General features: G+C 39.1%; 2 protein-coding genes across 2 annotated transcripts in view; both read right to left on the reverse strand.

Annotated features, from left to right (window-relative positions):
- LOC309809376 (titin) overlaps nucleotides 1-19,858 on the reverse strand; it is a 299,194-nt gene that overhangs the window by 197,210 nt on the left and 82,126 nt on the right. Inside the window, exons 44-64 of the mRNA XM_082630429.1 lie at nucleotides 12,357-12,635; nucleotides 9,396-9,959; nucleotides 8,612-8,893; nucleotides 8,233-8,511; nucleotides 7,541-7,819; nucleotides 7,165-7,443; nucleotides 6,758-7,045; nucleotides 6,365-6,643; nucleotides 5,991-6,272; nucleotides 5,617-5,895; nucleotides 5,225-5,503; nucleotides 4,845-5,123; nucleotides 4,433-4,720; nucleotides 4,029-4,307; nucleotides 3,612-3,893; nucleotides 3,233-3,511; nucleotides 2,834-3,112; nucleotides 2,442-2,720; nucleotides 2,051-2,338; nucleotides 1,533-1,811; nucleotides 1,018-1,299 (exon numbers count right to left, since the gene is read on the reverse strand). Of these exons, the coding sequence (XP_082486555.1) occupies nucleotides 1,018-1,299; nucleotides 1,533-1,811; nucleotides 2,051-2,338; nucleotides 2,442-2,720; nucleotides 2,834-3,112; nucleotides 3,233-3,511; nucleotides 3,612-3,893; nucleotides 4,029-4,307; nucleotides 4,433-4,720; nucleotides 4,845-5,123; nucleotides 5,225-5,503; nucleotides 5,617-5,895; nucleotides 5,991-6,272; nucleotides 6,365-6,643; nucleotides 6,758-7,045; nucleotides 7,165-7,443; nucleotides 7,541-7,819; nucleotides 8,233-8,511; nucleotides 8,612-8,893; nucleotides 9,396-9,959; nucleotides 12,357-12,635 (6,183 nt within the window). The remainder of the gene's footprint in view (nucleotides 1-1,017; nucleotides 1,300-1,532; nucleotides 1,812-2,050; nucleotides 2,339-2,441; nucleotides 2,721-2,833; nucleotides 3,113-3,232; nucleotides 3,512-3,611; nucleotides 3,894-4,028; nucleotides 4,308-4,432; nucleotides 4,721-4,844; nucleotides 5,124-5,224; nucleotides 5,504-5,616; nucleotides 5,896-5,990; nucleotides 6,273-6,364; nucleotides 6,644-6,757; nucleotides 7,046-7,164; nucleotides 7,444-7,540; nucleotides 7,820-8,232; nucleotides 8,512-8,611; nucleotides 8,894-9,395; nucleotides 9,960-12,356; nucleotides 12,636-19,858) is intronic.
- Nucleotides 13,377-19,686, reverse strand: LOC309809847 (titin-like; the record flags this gene model as incomplete). Its single annotated transcript, XM_082631305.1, has 2 exons — nucleotides 13,377-16,180; nucleotides 19,650-19,686. The coding sequence occupies 2 exons, from the start codon at nucleotides 19,684-19,686 to the stop codon at nucleotides 13,377-13,379; spliced, it is 2,841 nt and encodes a 946-aa protein (XP_082487431.1).

The raw sequence follows: 19,858 nt of genomic DNA on the forward strand, positions 1-19,858 counted from the left end.
TTTTTATTTCTTTGTTTTTAAATTGGAAGAATAAGTCAAGATACTATAATAGGTCTAGCATATCACTTTAGTGTTGAGGAGTAACAGCTTCAGCGAAGCCATCAGCCTTTACAAAATCACTCTGCTTCACTGGCCAAGAACCCGGGCTAGACCTCAGGTGACCCTACTGAGCAGTTCAACATTCTGTCTACTCCACCTTACTACTTTTTCTGGGACTATAAAGGTTGACACACAAAACTGTAAAGCAAAACAAAACAATAACCAAACAAACCCCCAAACCCAAGTGTAAGAATCAATATGATTTGCATGAGGTATGTAGTCCTGACTTCAGGGATGAAATTTTTTGTATACACATTACAATTGGGACACTTGGAAGTTATCACAACATTTGTGCTCTAAGTCTTCCATGTCAACCAATGTTTTTTGCAATAATCACCTTACAATATGACAAACTTGGACTTTGTGAAAAAAATTCTGGAAGGTACTAGTACTATTTGCAACAAAGTACAGTGATATAATTTTAAAAAATAGGAACTGACTTTTGAGAGAGAAAATTATATATAATTGTCCTGTTGTAAATGTAAGGTTAAAATCTGTATTGCTTGAACCTTGTATATATATGGTAAATATTCCTTGCTTTTAGTGATAGATAAAGATTATAGTGAGGATGATGATATATTTATAAGTTGATTGAAGGCAAAATTTAATTTTAAAATGACCACTTTGTTTTTTTGAGCATTTTGGAAACATCAAATTTGAACTGCTTGGCTAATGTGTCGAGGTGAGTAGAATTACGGCATTGGAATAACAAGAAAAATATCTCAGAATGATTGGTTACATGTAAGCAAATCTTAAGAAGAAAAAACATCTAAAAATGGAAATGATACTAGTTTGGGAAAATGTTCTATGATCTCAAATGGAAGCTAAAAATGATAGCAAAAGAATGAAGAGCTATGATAGCCCGGGGAGAAGAAGGTGGGTTTCAGGTAATGAGGAACAGAGGAAAGAGGTTTCTACCTTTTACTATAACCTTGGTACTGCAGCTTGTGCTGCCAGCAGGGTTCCGAGCCTCACAAATGAAATCCCCACTGTCCTCAGTACCAAGACTATTCATCTGTATGACGGCCACTGAGTCAATGAAAGTCATTCTATATTTATCACTGGCTGGGAGTTCATGTTCATTTCTGTACCACACAACTCTGATGTCTGGGGATCCAGTTATCTTGCATTCAAGTCGTGCTGAGTCACCTGCTTTCACTATTTTGGTTGCTTCTAGTTTCTTTGCAAACTTTGGTGGTTCTAGAGAGTAAAGAAAAGAGGAGATTTATGAGGGAACAGGGCAGATATAAATAACAAAAGTTCAATTAGGTACTACATAGGAAAGAGAAAAACATGAACAATGCCTGGCAAATAGCGTGTACCGTGTTAGAAAGAAGGGTACTTTCTTGACTGGGTACATATATTGTAAAAGATTACAGAAAGGACAGGAGCCACAGGTCAGACAGAAACATAAAACAATCAAACTGGCACACCTGTCACAAGCAACGCTGTGGTACAAGAGTCGCTACCAACATCGTTGGTAACTTGGCAAGTATATTGTCCAGTCTTGGAAGCATCCACTGAATAGATATTTAAGAAGGTAGTTGATCCTTCCAAGCCAATGAAATATTTAGGTCCAGAGGCAAGTTCCACATCATCCTTAAACCACTTTACTTTAAACGGTGGTGTTCCTTTTAGTATAGCTTTAAATTCCACTGTAGAATCAGGTATGGCTTGTTGTCGCTCAGGTTTCACTAGGAAACTTGGTGGTTCTATGGATTTTAAGAGAAATACATATAATTAAATTCCTTGTTGTTGGGCTATTTTGACAGTTTTATGGACATATAAAAAACATTACTGAAAAGAGGTAATGACTGACTATTTCTTGAACTCAATATATATGTATTTAAAGAAAAAGAATTATGGAGACTTTTAAAAGACTCCAGGATAGAGTGTTATACTTGAAAAGCAATCGCAGAGAAGGGTCAGGAAGAGGTAAAGACATTCTAACCTTTTACAGTTAAGATGCCACTGCATGCCTCGCCCCCTGCTACATTTGAGACTTTGCATGTGTAATTTGCAGTATCTTCTAATTCCAGATTACTAACGTCCAGCGACACAGTGTTTTCATGACAGACGAGCCTGTATTTTGCACTTGTAGTTATTTCTTTTCCATCCTTAAACCACTGAGCACTAATAGGAAGTGAGCCAGAAACCTTGCACTCCATATGAATGGAAGAGCCTAGAACTTTATCCATTTTGCTTAATTTTTTGGTGAATGATGGAGGAATATTTTGATCTGTCCAATGCAAACAGCAAAACACATCCATTAATATGTTGCCATTTGTTTACCAAGGACAAAAATATACATAAGGGAAGCTGACTGGGGCCAAGATACAAACCTAGCACTCTCAGGTAGGTGTCACAGCTACTGCTTCCAAAGTCATTTTCCACCTTGAAAGTATACGCCCCGCTGTCTTGCTTCATTACTGACTGAATCCTAAGGCTGGCCACGTTATTTTCAAAACTCATTGAAAAATATCTACTGGGCACCATTTGTTTCCCATCTTTAAACCACTTCACTATGAGTTCTGGCGTTCCGGCCACAAGACACTCCAAGGTCACTGGGTCTTTTTCAGTGACATCAACAGACTTCGGTTTCTCTAGGATCTGAGCGGGTTCTGTAGTAAGAATGAAAACGTGGGTGAGTTGCATTAATAATTCCACGGAACCAAGGAACTGCTTGTGAAATTGTCTTCACAGGTTAACTCTTGAAAGGGATTAGCTCACACACCTTGTACTAAAAGGAAAGCATAACACCTCTCAACTCCTGACTCGTTCTTGGCTTGACACGTGTACCTCCCGCTGTGTCCATTATCCACAGATCTGATTTGAACTGTGGCCACATTGTTCACAAAGGAGATGTGAATATTATCACCTTCATCCAGAATCTGATCATCCTTGAGCCAGGTTATAAAAATGGGAGGAGAGCCCACCACAGTGCTCTGAAAGGTGGCAGAACTTTTCAAAACAGCAGTGACGTTTTCTATCTTCTTGGTGAACGAGGGTGGCTCTGTGATTAAAGTAGACAGTGTGAAAAGAAGAGGTATATTTGAACTCCTACCCATCATGCAAGGTTAAAGAGCATTACAGATTTGTACCAGGTAGCCTGCTCCTTGTGCGTCCAACTGACCTTTCAGAGAGACGCTAGCACTACAGGAACAGCTGCCGCCTTCGTTGGATACGATGCACTGGTATTCACCGGTGTCGGAGGGGTCACACTTGTTGATATTGAGATTAAACACTGACACTCTGTCAGTCAGCGTATACTTTTTGCTGCTTCGAATTTCCTTGTTATTCTTCAGCCAAGTGACTTCAAATGGAGATGTTCCCATAACTTCACACTCCAGCTCCACGTCACTATCTTTGACTACTTCCACGGGTTTCAGCTCCCTGACAACGGTGGGAGGTTCTAAAGATTCAAAAGGAAGACAAAGAACAGCTTACACGAAGGAAGGCCCGAGGACTAGCCAGCAGCACAGCCAGAAAGGAGAGAAGATGCGGTAACGCACCTTTCACTTTTAACTCAATGCTGCAGCTTGCCGTGCCAGCGTCGTTACGAGCTTCACAGACATAAGTCCCACTGTGTTCTACCCTGGCACCAGAAATTTGGAAAGTGGCTAAACCATCAGTGAAGGAAATGCCATGTTTCTCAATGGCTGTTATTTCATTCCCGTCCAGATACCAAGAAACTCTGATTTCAGGAGTGCCTGTTATTTGGCATTCAAATGTCGTGGATTGTCCGTTCCTCAGCACTAGGACTGGGCTGGGCTTCTTAATGAAGTGAGGAGGTTCTAAAGATGGGGGAAAACATGTGACATTGAACATTTTTTAAGCCAAAGGCCAATGAGAATCGTTTTCTTAAGCCTCTTCCCTCCCTCCAAGAAAATCTAGGCAAGCGAGACAATGAAAAAATGTAGAGACCAGACCTTTTACAAAGAGGGTGGCTTTACTGGTTGCTGTGCCAACATCGTTGCTCAGTTGGCAAATGTAGGTCCCCACATCGGCAGCTTTGGCTGAAAAGAGCTCTAGAATGGTGGAGGTGTCATCCTTCCAAACTGAGTGAGCTGCTCCCGAGTGCAACTCTTTGTTATCTTTAAACCATTTTATTGTCATGGGTGCAGTGCCACCCACAAGCGCCTTTAATTGAACCCTTGTATTGGGATTGACATCTTGTGACTGTGGCTTTTCCAGGAAGTAAGGGGGTTCTGGGGTGAAAGAAAAAGAAGCAAAAGGGGAAAGGAATGGTTTCTTTTAGAATGATCAGTCAAGGTAAGAATTAAGAAATGAGAGAGGAATAAGTTCTTGAGAGGTGGGGATAAAAATTGCCAACCTTTGACTGTCAGATGGCCGCTGCACTGGTTGTGTCCTGCCTTATTAGTGGCAGAACAAGTGTAGGTTCCACTGTCTGTACCTTCCAGCTGACTGATTTCCAAGAAGGCAGTATTGTCATGAAAAGAGAATTTGTATTTTTCACTAGCTGTTATTTCTCGGTCGTCTTTGAACCACTGGATGCTCATGGGATGTGACCCAGCCACTATACATTCCAAGTCAATAAAAGACCCTTTAATGCTGTCCATTTTCTTCAGCCTTTTGGTGAATGAGGGAGGTATGATAAGATCTATGCAATGAAAAAGAAAAGAAAAATGGTTGGTCGATCTACCAGTTTTTATTTTCTCTAAAATTGCAAGAGAAGAAGGAGCACAGAAATGCCCAGTTTCTCTCCATAGAAAAGCTGTACCAACCTAATACATTAATGCTGGCCTTGCAGCTGCTCCTCCCGACATCATTTTGGACTTCAAAAGTATATTCTCCACTATCTCTCTTTTCTGTAGAAATAATCTTCAGTATAGAGACCGTGTCAGTGACACTGATTTTATATTTTTGGCCCAGGGTCAGTTCTTGGCCATCTTTAAACCATTTGGCTGTAATCTCCTTAGTCCCTGAAAATTTAACCTGCAAAGTGGCTGGGTCTCTTTGGGTGACATCTATAGACACAGCCTCCTCAATGATTGTTGCAGGTTCTGTAGAAAACAAAGGGATAGGTGTGGGTTGTGAACCACTCTGCTGAAAGGCTGACATCTGCATTTTTTCCTAAAACCCACAGCAAACTTTCCGAACCAACCTTTTACTGAGAGTAATGCGGAACATCTCTGTATTCCCGCATCATTTTTGGCCTGACAGACGTATTTCCCATCATGCTTGATTTCAATGCCACTGAGGTACAGACTGGCCACATTGTTCTCAAAGGTCATTCTTATGTTATCATCTTCAGTGATTTCATCGTTGTCTTTTAGCCAAGTCACCGTGATTGGCAAGGAGCCCTTCAGAGTAGCCTGGAAGGCAGCAGTACCTCCTCTAAGGGAGCTGGTGCTCTCGATCTTCTTTACAAAAGCTGGGGGTTCTAGTAGAAGAATGAATTCTCAATGAATACCAGCTCTACAGCAAAACTGGCTTAAAAACAAAAATTCACTGACACCGCAGAAAAGCCGGTCCGTCATTAGAACTGACACTAACCTCTTAAAGTCACCTTGGCGCTGCAGGTGCTGCTGCCCACCTCGTTGGTCACCCGGCACTGGTATTCACCCGCGTCCGCAGCTACAAACTTGAGGACCTGCAGGCTAACCAGCTGATCCTGAATGAAGGTTTTATACTTTCTACCACTTCGCAGTGTTGTGTTGTCTTTGAACCAAGTGATCTCAAAGGGAGGGGTGCCTGCCACCTCGGCCAGCAACGTGACATCATACTCCTTCAACACTTCAATGGGCTTAAATTCCTTGGTAAAGTAAGGTGGCTCTATAGTGGAAAAGGAATTATTGTGAGTTAATGGGGGTGGAGTCTGTGCCCTGGGCCACAACTTTGGTAACACAAGGGGCAATGTGAACACAAACCTTTGACTATTAAAATGCTACTACAGTGGTCACTGCCAGCCTCATTTTGAGCCTCACACATATATTCACCGCTGTCGTCAGTGGCAACATCTTTAAGTGTTAGAACCGCGGTGGACTCCACAAAAGACATTTTGTGTTTGCTGCTCTCCTTAATTTCTCTGTCATTTGCAAACCACGTTATTTTAATTGGAGGGGTGCCCGTTACTTTGCAGGCTAGCTGGGTGGCGTCTCCCTTTTTTAACAGCTGTGATGGCTCTAACTTTTCAACAAATGTGGCAGGTTCTGTGGAAGGAAAGAAATCACCCAGAAACGTGAGAAAGAGGAAAGAACTTCTAACAATGGTGGCACAAAGATGTCCAGAAAACTATGCAAACCTTTTACAAATAACTTTGCACTGCACTCCACGGCTCCAGCCACGTTGCTGACTTTACAGGTATATATGCCTGAGTCGGAGGTTTTTACTACATAGAATTCCAGGGAACTTTCTAAAGCTTCTTTGGTGATATAGCAGTTTCCACCGGAAACCAGCTCTTTGTCACCCTTAAACCATCTGACTGTGAGAGGGGTAGACCCTTGGAAGGTGCTCTTCAGGCAGATGGTCGAGCCAGGCAGAACATCCTTTGATGCCGGTTTAGTTACAAAACTGGGTGGTTCTAAAGAAGGGGGATAAGAAAGAATTTCAGAGAGTTAAGAGGCGCGACTGAAGGGAAGGAGCCTTAATTTGAACACCGTCTACGTAAGAATGAAAGGCACAGTTTCCAGCCAACCTTGCACAATCAGGGCTCCGCTGCAGTCTTTGCTTCCCATGGAATTTGTGGCTCGACAGGTGAAATTCCCTGCATCATTCATGTCTATTCTGCTTATCTCCAAAGAGGCTGTGCCTTCCACAAATGCCATTCTGTATCTGTCAGAGGAAGTTATTTCTTTACCATCCTTAAACCAGGACACCCTCATGGGGAGGGAGCCAGCGATTTTGCAGTCCAGCCTGCAGGTCCCACTAACCACACTGTCCACGTTGTGTAGGGGTTTGGTAAAAAATGGAGCAATGTCTCGATCTGTTCACAGCACAAGAAGAGAAGAAAGAACAATGTGGAACAGTGCTCAGTGATTTTAGTTTTGGTTGTTTGTTGGGTTTCAAAGGAATATGGAAGCACAGGTTTCTAAAGATACTAACCTAAAACAGTGAAAGTTGTCTCACAGGAGCTGCTGCCCACTTCGTTGGAAATCTCAAATGTGTATTGGCCGCTATCATGCAGTTCGGCAGAATAAAACTTGAGTTGGGCAACATTGTTTTTAAAACTTATTCGATACTTTTTACTGGCAATCAAAGGTCTCCCATCTTTGTACCATTTGGGCTTGAGCTCTGGGGTACCCGTGACTGTATACTCCAGCGTGGCTGGGTCTCCTGCTGTCACCTTGATCAGTTCTGCTCTCTCAACGATTTTGGCAGGTTCTACAGTGGTATTAAATAGTAAGAATTCTGAAGTGTGTATTAAGGTTGCATTTTAAAAGGAAATATCAACTCAAAGTTAAAACGTTCTTACACGAACCTTTAACTATTAGTTCCCCAACAGACGTTTGGCTTCCAGCTTCATTTTCAGCTAGGCACGTGTATTTGTCAGCAAAACGAATCTGCACATCAGGAATTATCAAGACCGCAACACCATTCTCAAAGCTCATTTTGATTTTTCCATCTTCTTTAATGATCTCCTGCCCTTTCATCCATGTGACAGAAATGGGTTCTGACCCTTTCACAGCAGCTTGTAAGGTAACCGTTTGTCCTGCTAGTGCAGTAAAATCATCTACTTTCTTTACAAAGATTGGTGGTTCTAATTAAAGAAAGAGAGCATCCAAAGTTTATTAATTCCCAAACACTTCAACACCATATGCATTTAAGAACTTTATCTAGATTACATTCATCTATTCCATAGTGTTGGTTAATTAGAAGAAATCAAATTCAAGAGGAATTACAATTCCATCCAAGAGAAAGAAGCAAGGAAGATAAACGGTTATCAGCTGACAAAATCGCTTATTATGTAGTTCACTTTTGTTATCAGAGATTAAATATTTATACAGGTCTCAAGATAAAGACTGGATTTTCCCCAGGGTCCCAGGTGAAGCCAAAGGCAAAACATATTTTCAAAGATTAGGAGAAGAAAAGAAAGTACCAGTTTTCCTTCCTTGGTTTAAGAAAGCTATTTTGACAATTTATTAAAGAGATACCAGTTTTTCAAGCACTAACCTTTTAGTAAGTGGGTTGCAATGCAGCCACACTTCCCAACTTCATTAGCAACCACACACTCATATTCACCAACGTCCGCGCTATTAAACGAAAAGATCTCCAGGGACACAACAGACTTCTGAGAAAACAACCTGTACTTTTTACTACTTCGAATTTGCTTCTTATCCTTGAACCAGCGAATTTCAAATGGTCCAGTGCCTGAGATTTCACACTGAAGGAGGGCATTTGTTCCTCTCACTATATCTGCAGGCTCGAGAGTTTTGATGAAAGAAGGAGGTTCTACAAAAGCATGAAAGCATTGTATAAATCATGTGTTACAAGCAATTGAAAAGAAAATATTTTCTCAGAAAAACAATGGACTACGACAGAGTAAACAAACCTTTGATAACTATTTCGGCACTGCAACTGTCACTGCCAACGTCATTCACTGCTTCACACGAGTAATTCCCACTGTCTTCAACTTTTACATCCGTAATATCAAGGACAGCCTCAGAATTGACAAAAGACATTCTGACTGTGTTACTCTCAGTAAGTTCTTTGTTATTTTTAAACCAAGTAACCTGGATCACAGGTGAGCCTTTCAGCTTGCAGTGGAGGCGTGCTGATTCACCTGGGAGCATTAAATAAGAGGGATCCACCTTCTTCACAAAGGATGGTGGCTCTACATGAAGTTAACAAAAATGAGAAAGGAAAAGATATCTGAATCATAAACTACACAAAAGAAAAGTAGACATCATACAACAAAGAGACACACAACACACATAAAATGTCTTCTTGAAATTTCTGAAAAGGCTGTGGTGTACTCAATAACTTTCCATGTTTCTATGATTCCAAAACATTTTCCCAGACTCTTGGTTAAAACAAACAAACGAAAACAAAACCAACGAAATTCTACTTATACAAAGAGCAATTTTATGAAAGAAGATAGTTAAGGATTGCCTAGACACTTGAAGTTCTTAGAAGAAGTTTTAAGCAAGCTTCGTTAATGGCAGACAGTTTTAAACAAACAAGAATAGGTGCATTCTGAAGAAGACTGAAAAAAGAAAATCAAACAATGCCAGGGTTTCCCCAAACCAAAAAGGCTGCTTGGATGAAATTATTTTAATCACAAAATGCACCGACTCCAGAGACGGGAGTGGAAATATTATTCACACACTCCTTACCTCTGATAGTTACTGTCGCTGAAGAGGAGCTGCTTCCAGCCTCATTGGAAGCTGTGCAAACATACGTTCCTGTATCTTTTAGTTTGGCCAGAGGGATCTCGAGTGATGCTATTTTATCTTCAAAACAGATCTTATAATCTTTCCCAGGGGGGAGCTTTTGCCCATTTTTACTCCAAGTAACTGTGACTTTTCTGTCTTCATCTGTTTGGCACTCAAGGTGTACCTTCTTATTGACAGCTGATTGCACAGGCTCTAGTTCTTTAATGAAATGTGGTTTGTCGATTATGACCAACTCGGCTTGGCAAGTGTCGGCTCCAAACTTGTTAGAAGCCTTACAGGAGTAAACTCCTCTATCTTGAATTGTAAGATTTGAGAGTTCTAAAATGTGTTTGTTTTTTGCATCTGAAATCCTGCAGTTAGGGGAAGGTGAGAGGGCCACGCCATCTTTCTGCCAAATGGTTTCAATCACGGGAGTCCCTGTCACTGTGCAGAGGAACTTGGCTGCCTTACCCACAAAAGTTGTTATGGACTTAGGTCTGGAGAGAAAGGTTGGTGGATATGCCTCTGAAAAAGAAAAGTTTTCAGTGTTATATTTTGTCCCTACAAAGCTCTTGCTGTAATTACATATTCCAAGAAAGAAAAAAGATGAGTAATAGCTTTAGATAGACATGAAACATTACTTAAAGTAGGGTAATGTATTAAGGTGAAAAGATGTGTCAAAGGAAAGGGATGAGAGTGTTTTTTGATAGAGGAGCAAGACGGCACTTTAAATGTCTCTATCAAAGGAAAGAACAAATGTTCCTTTCTTTCACAACATTGACTCACTATTGCTAAAGCTTTGCCCATTTTATGAGCTGATTAATTGTTCGAATTATCTGATAAGCAATTCAGCTGGTACTTTAATTCTGCAAATTAGAAGACCATACAAGGAAGATAAAGAAAATGTACTTGACTTTTCTGAAGAGTAGGGATATTAAGTAATAAAAAGTTTTAGTAGTTTTATAAAGTCTCTCTAACCCTCATGTCGACGACCACTAGCAAATCCTTAAATGGCACAACTTTAAATGTATCCGCTAAATCACTTCACACTTGTAAGAATATTTATAGCAGTAATTTCCCATGTCCATTCTGCATTTGGAAGCAAACTTTTAGGAGCCTCTCTTGCCGATTAAAAAAAAAATCCTCCTCTTTCTTCTTTCCTCTTGTGATTTGAAGCTCAAGTGTTAGTCCCATTACTGAACCGGCCTATTTTGGGTAAAGAAATTTCCCAAAGTGTCATTAAGAATAATGCCATGCACTTGGCAGTACGGAGACTCTGATCACAAAGCGAAATCCACTGAATGGGTCACCATGGGCCTGGGGGTGTGGAGTTTCTGATATAAAAGAGTTGTAGAGGAGAGGAAGCTACAGGAAACCCTGGCTTTTTCAAGTCAAAGACGCGGCATGGACACATATACACTACCAAACGTAAAATAGATAGCTAGTGGGAAGCAGCCGCATAGCACAGGGAGATCAGCTCGGTGCTTTGTGACCACCTGGATGGGTGGGATAGGGAGGGTGGGAGGGAGATGCAAGAGGGAGGAGATATGGGGATGTATGTATACATATAGCTGATTCACTTTGTTATACAGCAGAAACTAACACACCATTGTAAAGCAATTATACTCCAATAAAAAAATAAAAACAGGAGGGAAAAAAAAAAGACACGTGCTGCATTTACCCTTCCCCTCCATGCTGTCATTGAAAAAGGTGACCAAGGTAATACTGTAAATCAACTATACTTCAAAAAGAAAAAGAAAAAGAAGACAAAGGGACAGTCTCACCCTGGCATTTCGTGCACGCTTCTGTCAACAGCACAAGTCATTGCTACTTCTGACCCTAAACCATAGTTCATAAGTTCATACTCACACTTTCCCTTTGTAGGAAGAAAGCAAAACAGAAAGAAAGAGAAAAAGAGGTAGGAAAGAGGTTTTTGTTTTTGTTTTTTTTTGCTAATGAGGGAATTCAAACACCTGATGAGGATTTCCCTGGTGGCGCAGTGGTTGAGAATCTGCCTGCCAATGCAGGGGACACGGGTTCGAGCCCTGGTCTGGGAAGATCCCACATGCCGCAGAGCAACTAGGCCCGAGAGCCACAACTACTGAGCCTGCGCATCTGGAGCCTGTGCTCCGCAACAAGAGAGTCCACGATAGTGAGAGGCCCGCGCCTGCAATGAAGAGTGGCCCCCGCTTGCCGCAACTAGAGAAAGCCCTAGCACAGAAAGGAAGACCCAACACAGCCAAAAATAAATAATAAATAAATTAAAAACAAAAAACAAAAAAAACAAAAAAAACCCCCAACACCTGATGAGTGTTACCTACTTGACAGTCATCCTGTGTGTCCTCAGGAAATTGAGAACAGAATATTTGTGTAGTTACTCTTATTTTTCAATTAGTAGTAAAGCTTAGGGTGAGAATCCTAGGTTGTAGTTCTGTACTAGCTCCCTGTCTCTTATTAGGATTTGTTTGACTTTAGTCTTATGTTTTGGCTTTTTTCATTTTGTAATTCTGTTCTTAATTGGCTAACTGGTTCCAAATTATTACACACATTTGGACATCATTTACTTTTTAGTAGCACCAAACTGTCCTGAAATTTTTTATGCTAGAGGTCAAGCCAGACCATTTAATAAAAAGAACAGAACAAAACAAAAACCCAAACCAAACTATCAGGAGCCACTGCTTGTGTGATTCCTTCACATTGCTCTTGAAATAAAATTTTTTTTTCTTTAGCTGTTTTTAGAAATATGACTGTAAACAATGACTTCTTGTCTCTCATAGGCTCTGCACTACCTAGCCACTGTGTTACCATCTTGGCTACTGGTCTCTCCAGTTGGTAGGACAAGTACCTCCTGCACCTCTACAAAAAGTAAAATAGGCAATAACATGAAATGGAATAACTTCCGTGTCAGTGTATGGCATTTACCTGTCACAGTCAGTGTGGCTGTGCAGCTGACACTGCCATACTCGTTGGAAGCTTTGCAGGTGTACTCGCCACAGTCAACAACCTGGGTTCTCAGGATTTCCAGGGTGGAGACATAATTTGCAGACCGAATAGAACACTTGTCACTCTCATAGATTTCTCGGCCAGCTTTGAACCACTGGAAGCGGACACTGGGGGCGCTGTGGATCTCACAGGTGAATTTGGCGAGGTGGCCCAGGGCTACTTCCAGGGGCTCAATTCTCCTCCTGATCACTGGGGCAGCTGCAAAGGGAAGCAGAGCCCATTAGCACGCCTCCTTCTCAGGTACCCCACATTTTTCTTTTCCTTCTAACTTTTGGTGCTGTTAATGGAGTGAAACAGTTGAAATTAGTGAAGTGGATTGCAGCAGTTTAAGACAAGTGACTGGAAAATGAGGAAGATCACTGAAGGCAAAAGAAGACAGTAAGCAGCTTTCAACATATTCAATTGTTACTTTTCAGTGAATTGTGAAAAAATGATTAAAATGATGTGATGCTCTTGGCTTACATGCATAACAACAAGATATATTCTTTAAATAGACCATGCTGACTAGGAACACTGCGAATAATGTGAAAAAACATGATCTACCAAATAAAGTGATGAAGTGAAACAGTAGCAAAAAAGATAATCGAAACAAGAAACACAAATGGACAATTAATCATGGTTATTTTGAAGTTAAGGATGAGACTGGCGATTTCAGGGTAACTAGGTATTCACTGACAGCTTTATATTACATATCATTAAAGTATTTTCATATAGAAAGAGACTAAAAAGCATTTACCAGTATTATGAAATATATGAAAATACGTTTCATTTTAAAAATAAGTAGTAGTGTAGATATAACATACCACCCAGTAAGGCAGTAAGGGAAAATGAGGAAAGTTAATAACCATGATTTTGTCTGTGATTTCATTCTTACTCTAAATAAACTGCATTCTGGCAATGGCAGAGATAAGTAAAAATTCAGTGAGGAAACCGAAATCATTACAACCCAGTGAATGTTAGAGCTTGAATCACTTGAATCCTTAAAATCCAACCTCTTTTGACTACAGTGAGTTTTGCTGAAGTTGCTGCTTTTCCGTCGTCATTCAAGGCCTCACACATATATTCCCCTTGATGTTCTTCTCTATTTACTTTGTCGATCACTAGCATATATGTCTTTTGATCTTGTAAACACTTGAACTTTTCATCAGAAGGTACCAGTTTACTCTCAAAATACCAATTCACCTCTTTGGCATTTGTTATGGATGATGTGAGGCTTACGGTGTCACCTTCCTTGGCAATCGTGTCCACCAAGGGCGTCTGTACATCAGGACCACCCTCTCTGAGGGAGCTACCTTCAGCCTCCCATATCTCTAATGTACCAGCCTTCTCAGTACCACCTTCAGAGGATTTCTCTTTTTCCTCTGATGGTTTTGGTGTCTCATCCAGTTTTTCATCAGAGACAGCAGCGGAAGCAGTTGTGGCACCCACGGCTTTGACCTGACTTTCCACCTTGAAATAACTTATCTCTTCCTTTAAGACAAGATAATTCGATTCAACCTCTGGTTCAGTGATTGCTTCAACCTTCTGTGGATTAGAAAAAGAATCCATTTCTTCCTGCAAGTCTATTGTGGCTCCTTTCTGAATTCCAGGTTCCTCAGCTGTTAAGATGTTCATTTCCTCACATATTATAGAGCACAAAGCCTCCTTAAGTTCAGTTTTCAAGTTAGCCATTTGAGGATCAATGCCTTCAATAGTGATGGTTAATTCTTCTGTTAGAGACTTCACTGAGGTAATAAAGTAGGTGCACATAATGCGGTTGGGCTCTTGGGTGAAGTCTATGGCCTTGACCTCTACCTGTTCAATGTTTCTTAACCATTCAGAGAAAAGACTCAGCTGCTCGCTGGCCACTGCTGCTTGCAAAGCCCTGCGGATCTGAGTTTTCAGGTTTAACCGCTGCTCTTCAGGAATACCAGAAAGCAAACTTTCCTTAGAAAGAAGGTCACTTCCCTGCACCTCCTGCACACCATTTATTGCCATGGGCTCTTTTTTATACTCAGTGGTTTGGTTCGGGGGCATTGCCAAGCTGTCAGAACGCTCTTCCTTAAGCAGTACCTGCTTTTCCTCAGCTGCTAATGGAAACCTTAAGGACTTGCCTTCCTCAACGCTGGCTGCGAAATCTTGCTTTGCACTGTCCAGTTGATCCACACTTTCCATTAAGATTTCACCTTCTGTGCATGTGTGTTCTGAAGGGACCCGGGAGATCATGATGTCAGGATCCTGGAAACTTTCCACGTGTCTCTCAGCTAAGCTCTGATTCAGGATGAGAGCACTTTGCGCCTCTTGCTTTTGAAGGATCACTCTTTGCTCTTTGTCCACTGCGGATACTATCTTTTCTTTTGGTAAAAGTACTTCCTCAGCCACAGAGGTTGGATATGAATGGGCTGGCGTTTCTTCTATTGATGACTGTGGATAACTCCCTTCAGGTTCAGCTAATAAAGTTTGCAGAGACTCAACTGTTAATGAACTAATTTCCTCTATGGACATGGCACTTGGGAAGATTTTTTCAGTATCTGATAGAACCACCTGTAATTCAGGCTCTTGATACATTAGAATATCTTCTTTGGGGAGGGTGTCCTGGGACTGGACAACCTGCAGCTGTACATTGGGAGGTGGTTCCTTGATAGGCTGGACATGAATAGTGTCACTGATGGGAAGAAGTTCACTGATGCTTTCAGGAGTGGGCATATCCTGCTCTAACATGACTGTGGATTGCAGTTGCTCAGCTATTAAAGTAACTTGACTGCTCAGTTCATTGGTTTTAACAATATGCTCATAAGAAAGCTGCTGTTTTCCTTCTGCAATTAAAGCAGCTTTCAAAATGGTGTCCTTTACAAGAGCTGCAGTTTCCTGTTCTGAGTCAAGTGCCTCAACTGCAGGGACCGTTAACGACGTCTGGAGAAAATCTTCAGGAGCCTCTGGCATGGACGTTGCTTTACAGGGGGCATCAGTCATCTGTGTGTCTTCCAGAAGCACGAGCAGCTCTGCGGCACAGGTGGATTCACCCCACACATTCTCCGCTTTACAGACATAGAAACCACTATCTTCTTTCTGAGGGTCATTGACGATGAATGTCCCAGAACCATCAGGATTATGAATGATAGTGTAATAAACATTGGTGCAAAGCTGCTTGTTTTCTTTGAACCACAAAACAGTGGGTGCAGGCTCTCCAAGCACCGTGTACTCAAAGATGGCAGGGAGCCCCTGTGCACAGTGAATTGGTTTTAACTCCTTAAGGAAGTAAGGAGGACAAGGACCTTCGAGCTTTTCCAGAGATTTCTCTTCTGCTGATTCTGGTTCTTGGAGCCCCTCTCCTTTGGAATTTATTTTCAGATAGGCACTACATATTGCCTGTCCATATTCATTACTGGCAATACATGTATACTCTCCGTCATCCTCTAATTTGGTGAACAGAATGATCAAGCTGTGATCATTACCGTCAAAAACAAATTTGTAGTCAGCTGAAGGCATTAACATTACTCCATTAAAGAACCACTGAATTTGGGGCTTGGGAATACCAGTGACAGTAACAGACAACTTAGCCACATCCCCTATGCTTATTTCAGCATTTGACACTTCTTTGATGAAAACTGGGACACTGCCTTCCTTTTTGGAATCGAATTTAGTTGAATGAACTGGAGGTTCAGACAAAAGTTCAAGTGTTTCATTTCTATTAGATAACTGAAGGCCAGAGCTAGAGGTTTGAGGTCCTTCTTCCTCAGCAGACAGAAGAGAACTAGAAAACTCTGTATGGGGAAAAATGATTATTATTTTACTATCAATTTTACTTAAACAAACAAAGAAGTCGTCAAAGAATTATGCACCAGTTGATGGCCTTCTTCTGTTTTATTCCTGAAATCATTAGATGATCTTGAGATTAATTTATCAAAAGGCACATTTCTAAAATTTTAACCTTAGATCATTATAGGATTATAAATACTGTACTGATGCAACTTTCAGTCCATTTCATTTGTGTTAGAGTTTATAAATTTTAAAGATGTTCTTATGAGTTTTCCTTTGTGATACAGTCCTAATTCTAAAGTTTGAGAAACTGCTGGCTGGCTAAATATTGCTAATCAAAGAATTCAGGATCCAAATGTTTTTCTTTAAAACATAACTTTTAAATAAAAATTCCACTAAATATTAATTAATTAAAAAAGAATTCAGGATCATTTAAATAAATTTCTAAAAAGATCCAGAATTGTTATTTACATTTAGAATTTTCTTGAGTTTAAGAGTGATCTTCATTGTCAAATTCAAGACTGTTTATTTTCAAAATAAAACATCTATGTTCTAGTTGCTGCTTATAACTGTTTTCAGTTACTAGAAATGCAAGCCTTCCTTTGCCTGTGTAAATTGCCCTATTACTTCAACAAAGCTTTTATAATGAGGCTTATGTTAAGAAAATGGGAGAATCAGAAATGAGAGAAAACTCCAACATTAAAAATTTAATTATATTTTATTGCATGAGAAATACCTACACAGTATTATTGAACAGGAAAACAAATAGTGAATAACAGATACTCTTTAAACAGTATCATGGACAGGATGAAAGATGTAATTTGATAACAAGGAATTAGCTTTTCATTAAATCTATTAGGTAAATAGAACAGCTCTGTTAATAATAGTTTTATTACCTTACCTAGAGCAGTTTTACTATTGTATTAGTTTACTCTGCTTGCATCACATGGAATAGTCTTATGCTTTAATTCAAATGTATAAGCAGTAAAAGGCAGGACTCCAGTATCTGTTGGCTTATATAAATATACTGGTAAAACTTACCTATAGCATGTAGCATACAAACTCAGTTATTATTATTTCAGTTAGTAAGCTGTAAAAACATTGATTAATTTCACATACCAAAGGTGACCACTTAACATTTAATCTATAATATATCACTCATGTCAGCTTTCCCTTTTCACTTGAACTCCCAAAATATCTGTAAAGGGAGTGAATGTCAGTATAGCGAAAATACCCCTACTCACTAACATGTTGAAATATTTTCAATTGTTTTTCCTTTCTTCTAAACATGGTATATTAACTATACGAAAGATACTAGATGAAATTCAAGAGTCCTGAAACATGAAAGGTGTAGTTAAAAATACGTGTAGTAATAGCAGCTAATAATTATGTCTAAACTCTACTGTGCATAAAACAATGAATTCTTTATCCAGCATCAGAGAAATTCATATTTCAGGCTTTTAAGTTATATGCCATTGAGTCAGAAAATAAAAAATTCCATTTAATTATCTACAACAATTAATAAGTAAGCCAAGGGTGGGCAAGGCTTATTTTTCTTTATTCAGTCATTGTTATTCTGAATATCCTCAAGTGCAATGAATTTAAGACTAACAGAATTCTAATGAGCAAAATCAAATAAAGCCCACCTTTTTATAAGCATAAAAGTATAGTTTTCAGCCCTTACTGCCAATCCAATATGGCACTAAAACTTTTTTTTCTTTTCTTTCTTTTTTTTTAAGAACAGGTTTGAACTATTGTTATGCTGTATGTTTGGGTAAAGTGTGCTTATCATGTTTGTCATGACCTGAATTTCTAATTTATTTAAACATCCATTATGTGACTCAGAGTAGAATAAATCCTTAAGTCCCTAAACTATAGAATTAGTTTTATTTCAGGGATTTATGATGTGATATATTAGATATATATATTATATAATATATATATTATATTATATATAATAATATACATATAATATATAATATATATTATAATATATATTATGATGTGATATATTATAATGTGATATATAGATATATATCATATCTATAATTATTATCACAGATATTGTCTGCTCACTGGTTGAAACAGAAATGATTGTTCCACAATAGTGTATCTATCTTGATGAGTTATGGTGACTCAAAGAAAGCAAAGCGAATGTTCTTTGGGGGGTGGGGTGGGTGGGGTGTAAGCCTGACTGCTCTGTCTATATCCTACACATTCTCCCAGTTTCTTCTTTAATTTGAAAGGCTTTTAGGGAAGTCCCATTGTGGGAATAAAAAATTTGACAGAAGAAGCATAATAAACATGATTGGATATATGGATTCTCTTGAAAATTAAATTTAAATTAAATGATTCATGTTTTAGAATTAAAGTAAAATTAATGTATTTAATATGATCATGTTATGTAAAAATTGCTCAATGCAGGGGAGAAAATAGCCATTAGGTGACAGTAATTTACATAGTTGGAGGAAGAGAAGTCTTACAATCAAATTACTATATTCTATTATTCCTCTTGTCATCTGTTGCAAAACTAAAATGTATTCCGAATTATATTAAGAAAAGTTACCACTGGGATGACACAGAATCATAGTTCAACAATCACCTCTGTGGTCTTTTGGTCTAACCCTTCGTTTTCAGGTAAGAAAAAACTAAGTTTCCTTATGTTTATTACAGCTTATATGAGAAGATCTAGTTCACAGTGGCACATAGGTACGTTAAGGATTTTGTGAATTTACTATAATTATAATTTTGAAAAACAAAAACAGCCACTTTAGAAACATATATGTTTATACATCTTAAATTTGAATGCTTATTAATTTCTAGTTTTAAAAATAAAATTCAAAGAAAATGACAGGAAAGCTAATTATCTTGTTATTTGTATATAATCTGAAATACAAATTACCATATTGCTTCAATACTAGAGATGTCCCACCTTCTTTTTCTAAATTTTAAAGATTCTGAAATTGTACTGCAGCTTAAAATTTATATATAAATGTAATATACTAGTTTCTTGTCCCATCCCCAGTCCAGTATCAAATTAGTGCTGCATTTTACACTTAACGCTATCTCAGAAATTGAGAAAATGAGGTAGTTCCAAAAGTGGAAAGATATTTATTTGCATATTCTGCAAATGTCTAGGTGAACTCTACCCACCAAGAGAGCACCATTGGTCCCTTCAAAAGCAGCAAGAGTTAAAACACTTAAGAAGAGGGATATTAATAATGAAAATATTTTTTAAAGAGCTAAAAATAAATATGAAGATTGCAAGGTAAAACAGATTATAGGGTTAGTTACCAATTGGGCAAAGCTGGTTTCTGTTGCTGCTTGGTTTGTTCGAAGTCTGAGTAAATAAGCATGTATTTGGGTGCAAAAGAGTTATCGTTTCCAAAATGACTTATACTCAGGGCAGAGAGATTTTACCTTACCAATTTGTCTGTGTGGTCATCTGACGTGGTCTTCCATTTTACATTTTACTTGACATACAGAGTTTATCTTCTAAAAGAGAATGCATTCTGCTGAAGGACTTTATGGAGTAGAAGGAGAATAAAGTAGAAGTACCAACGATTAGGTAGCCAAGGAGATGTTTAATAGTGTTTGATGATTCACAGCAGAATTGACACAGGTGATAATTCCACAGTTTAGATAATAGAATACTTACATGTATTACAAACATGAGATTTCCA

The sequence above is a fragment of the Mesoplodon mirus genome (assembly GCF_964341445.2).
Source record: "Mesoplodon mirus genome assembly, chromosome: 8".
NCBI lineage: Eukaryota > Metazoa > Chordata > Mammalia > Artiodactyla > Ziphiidae > Mesoplodon > Mesoplodon mirus.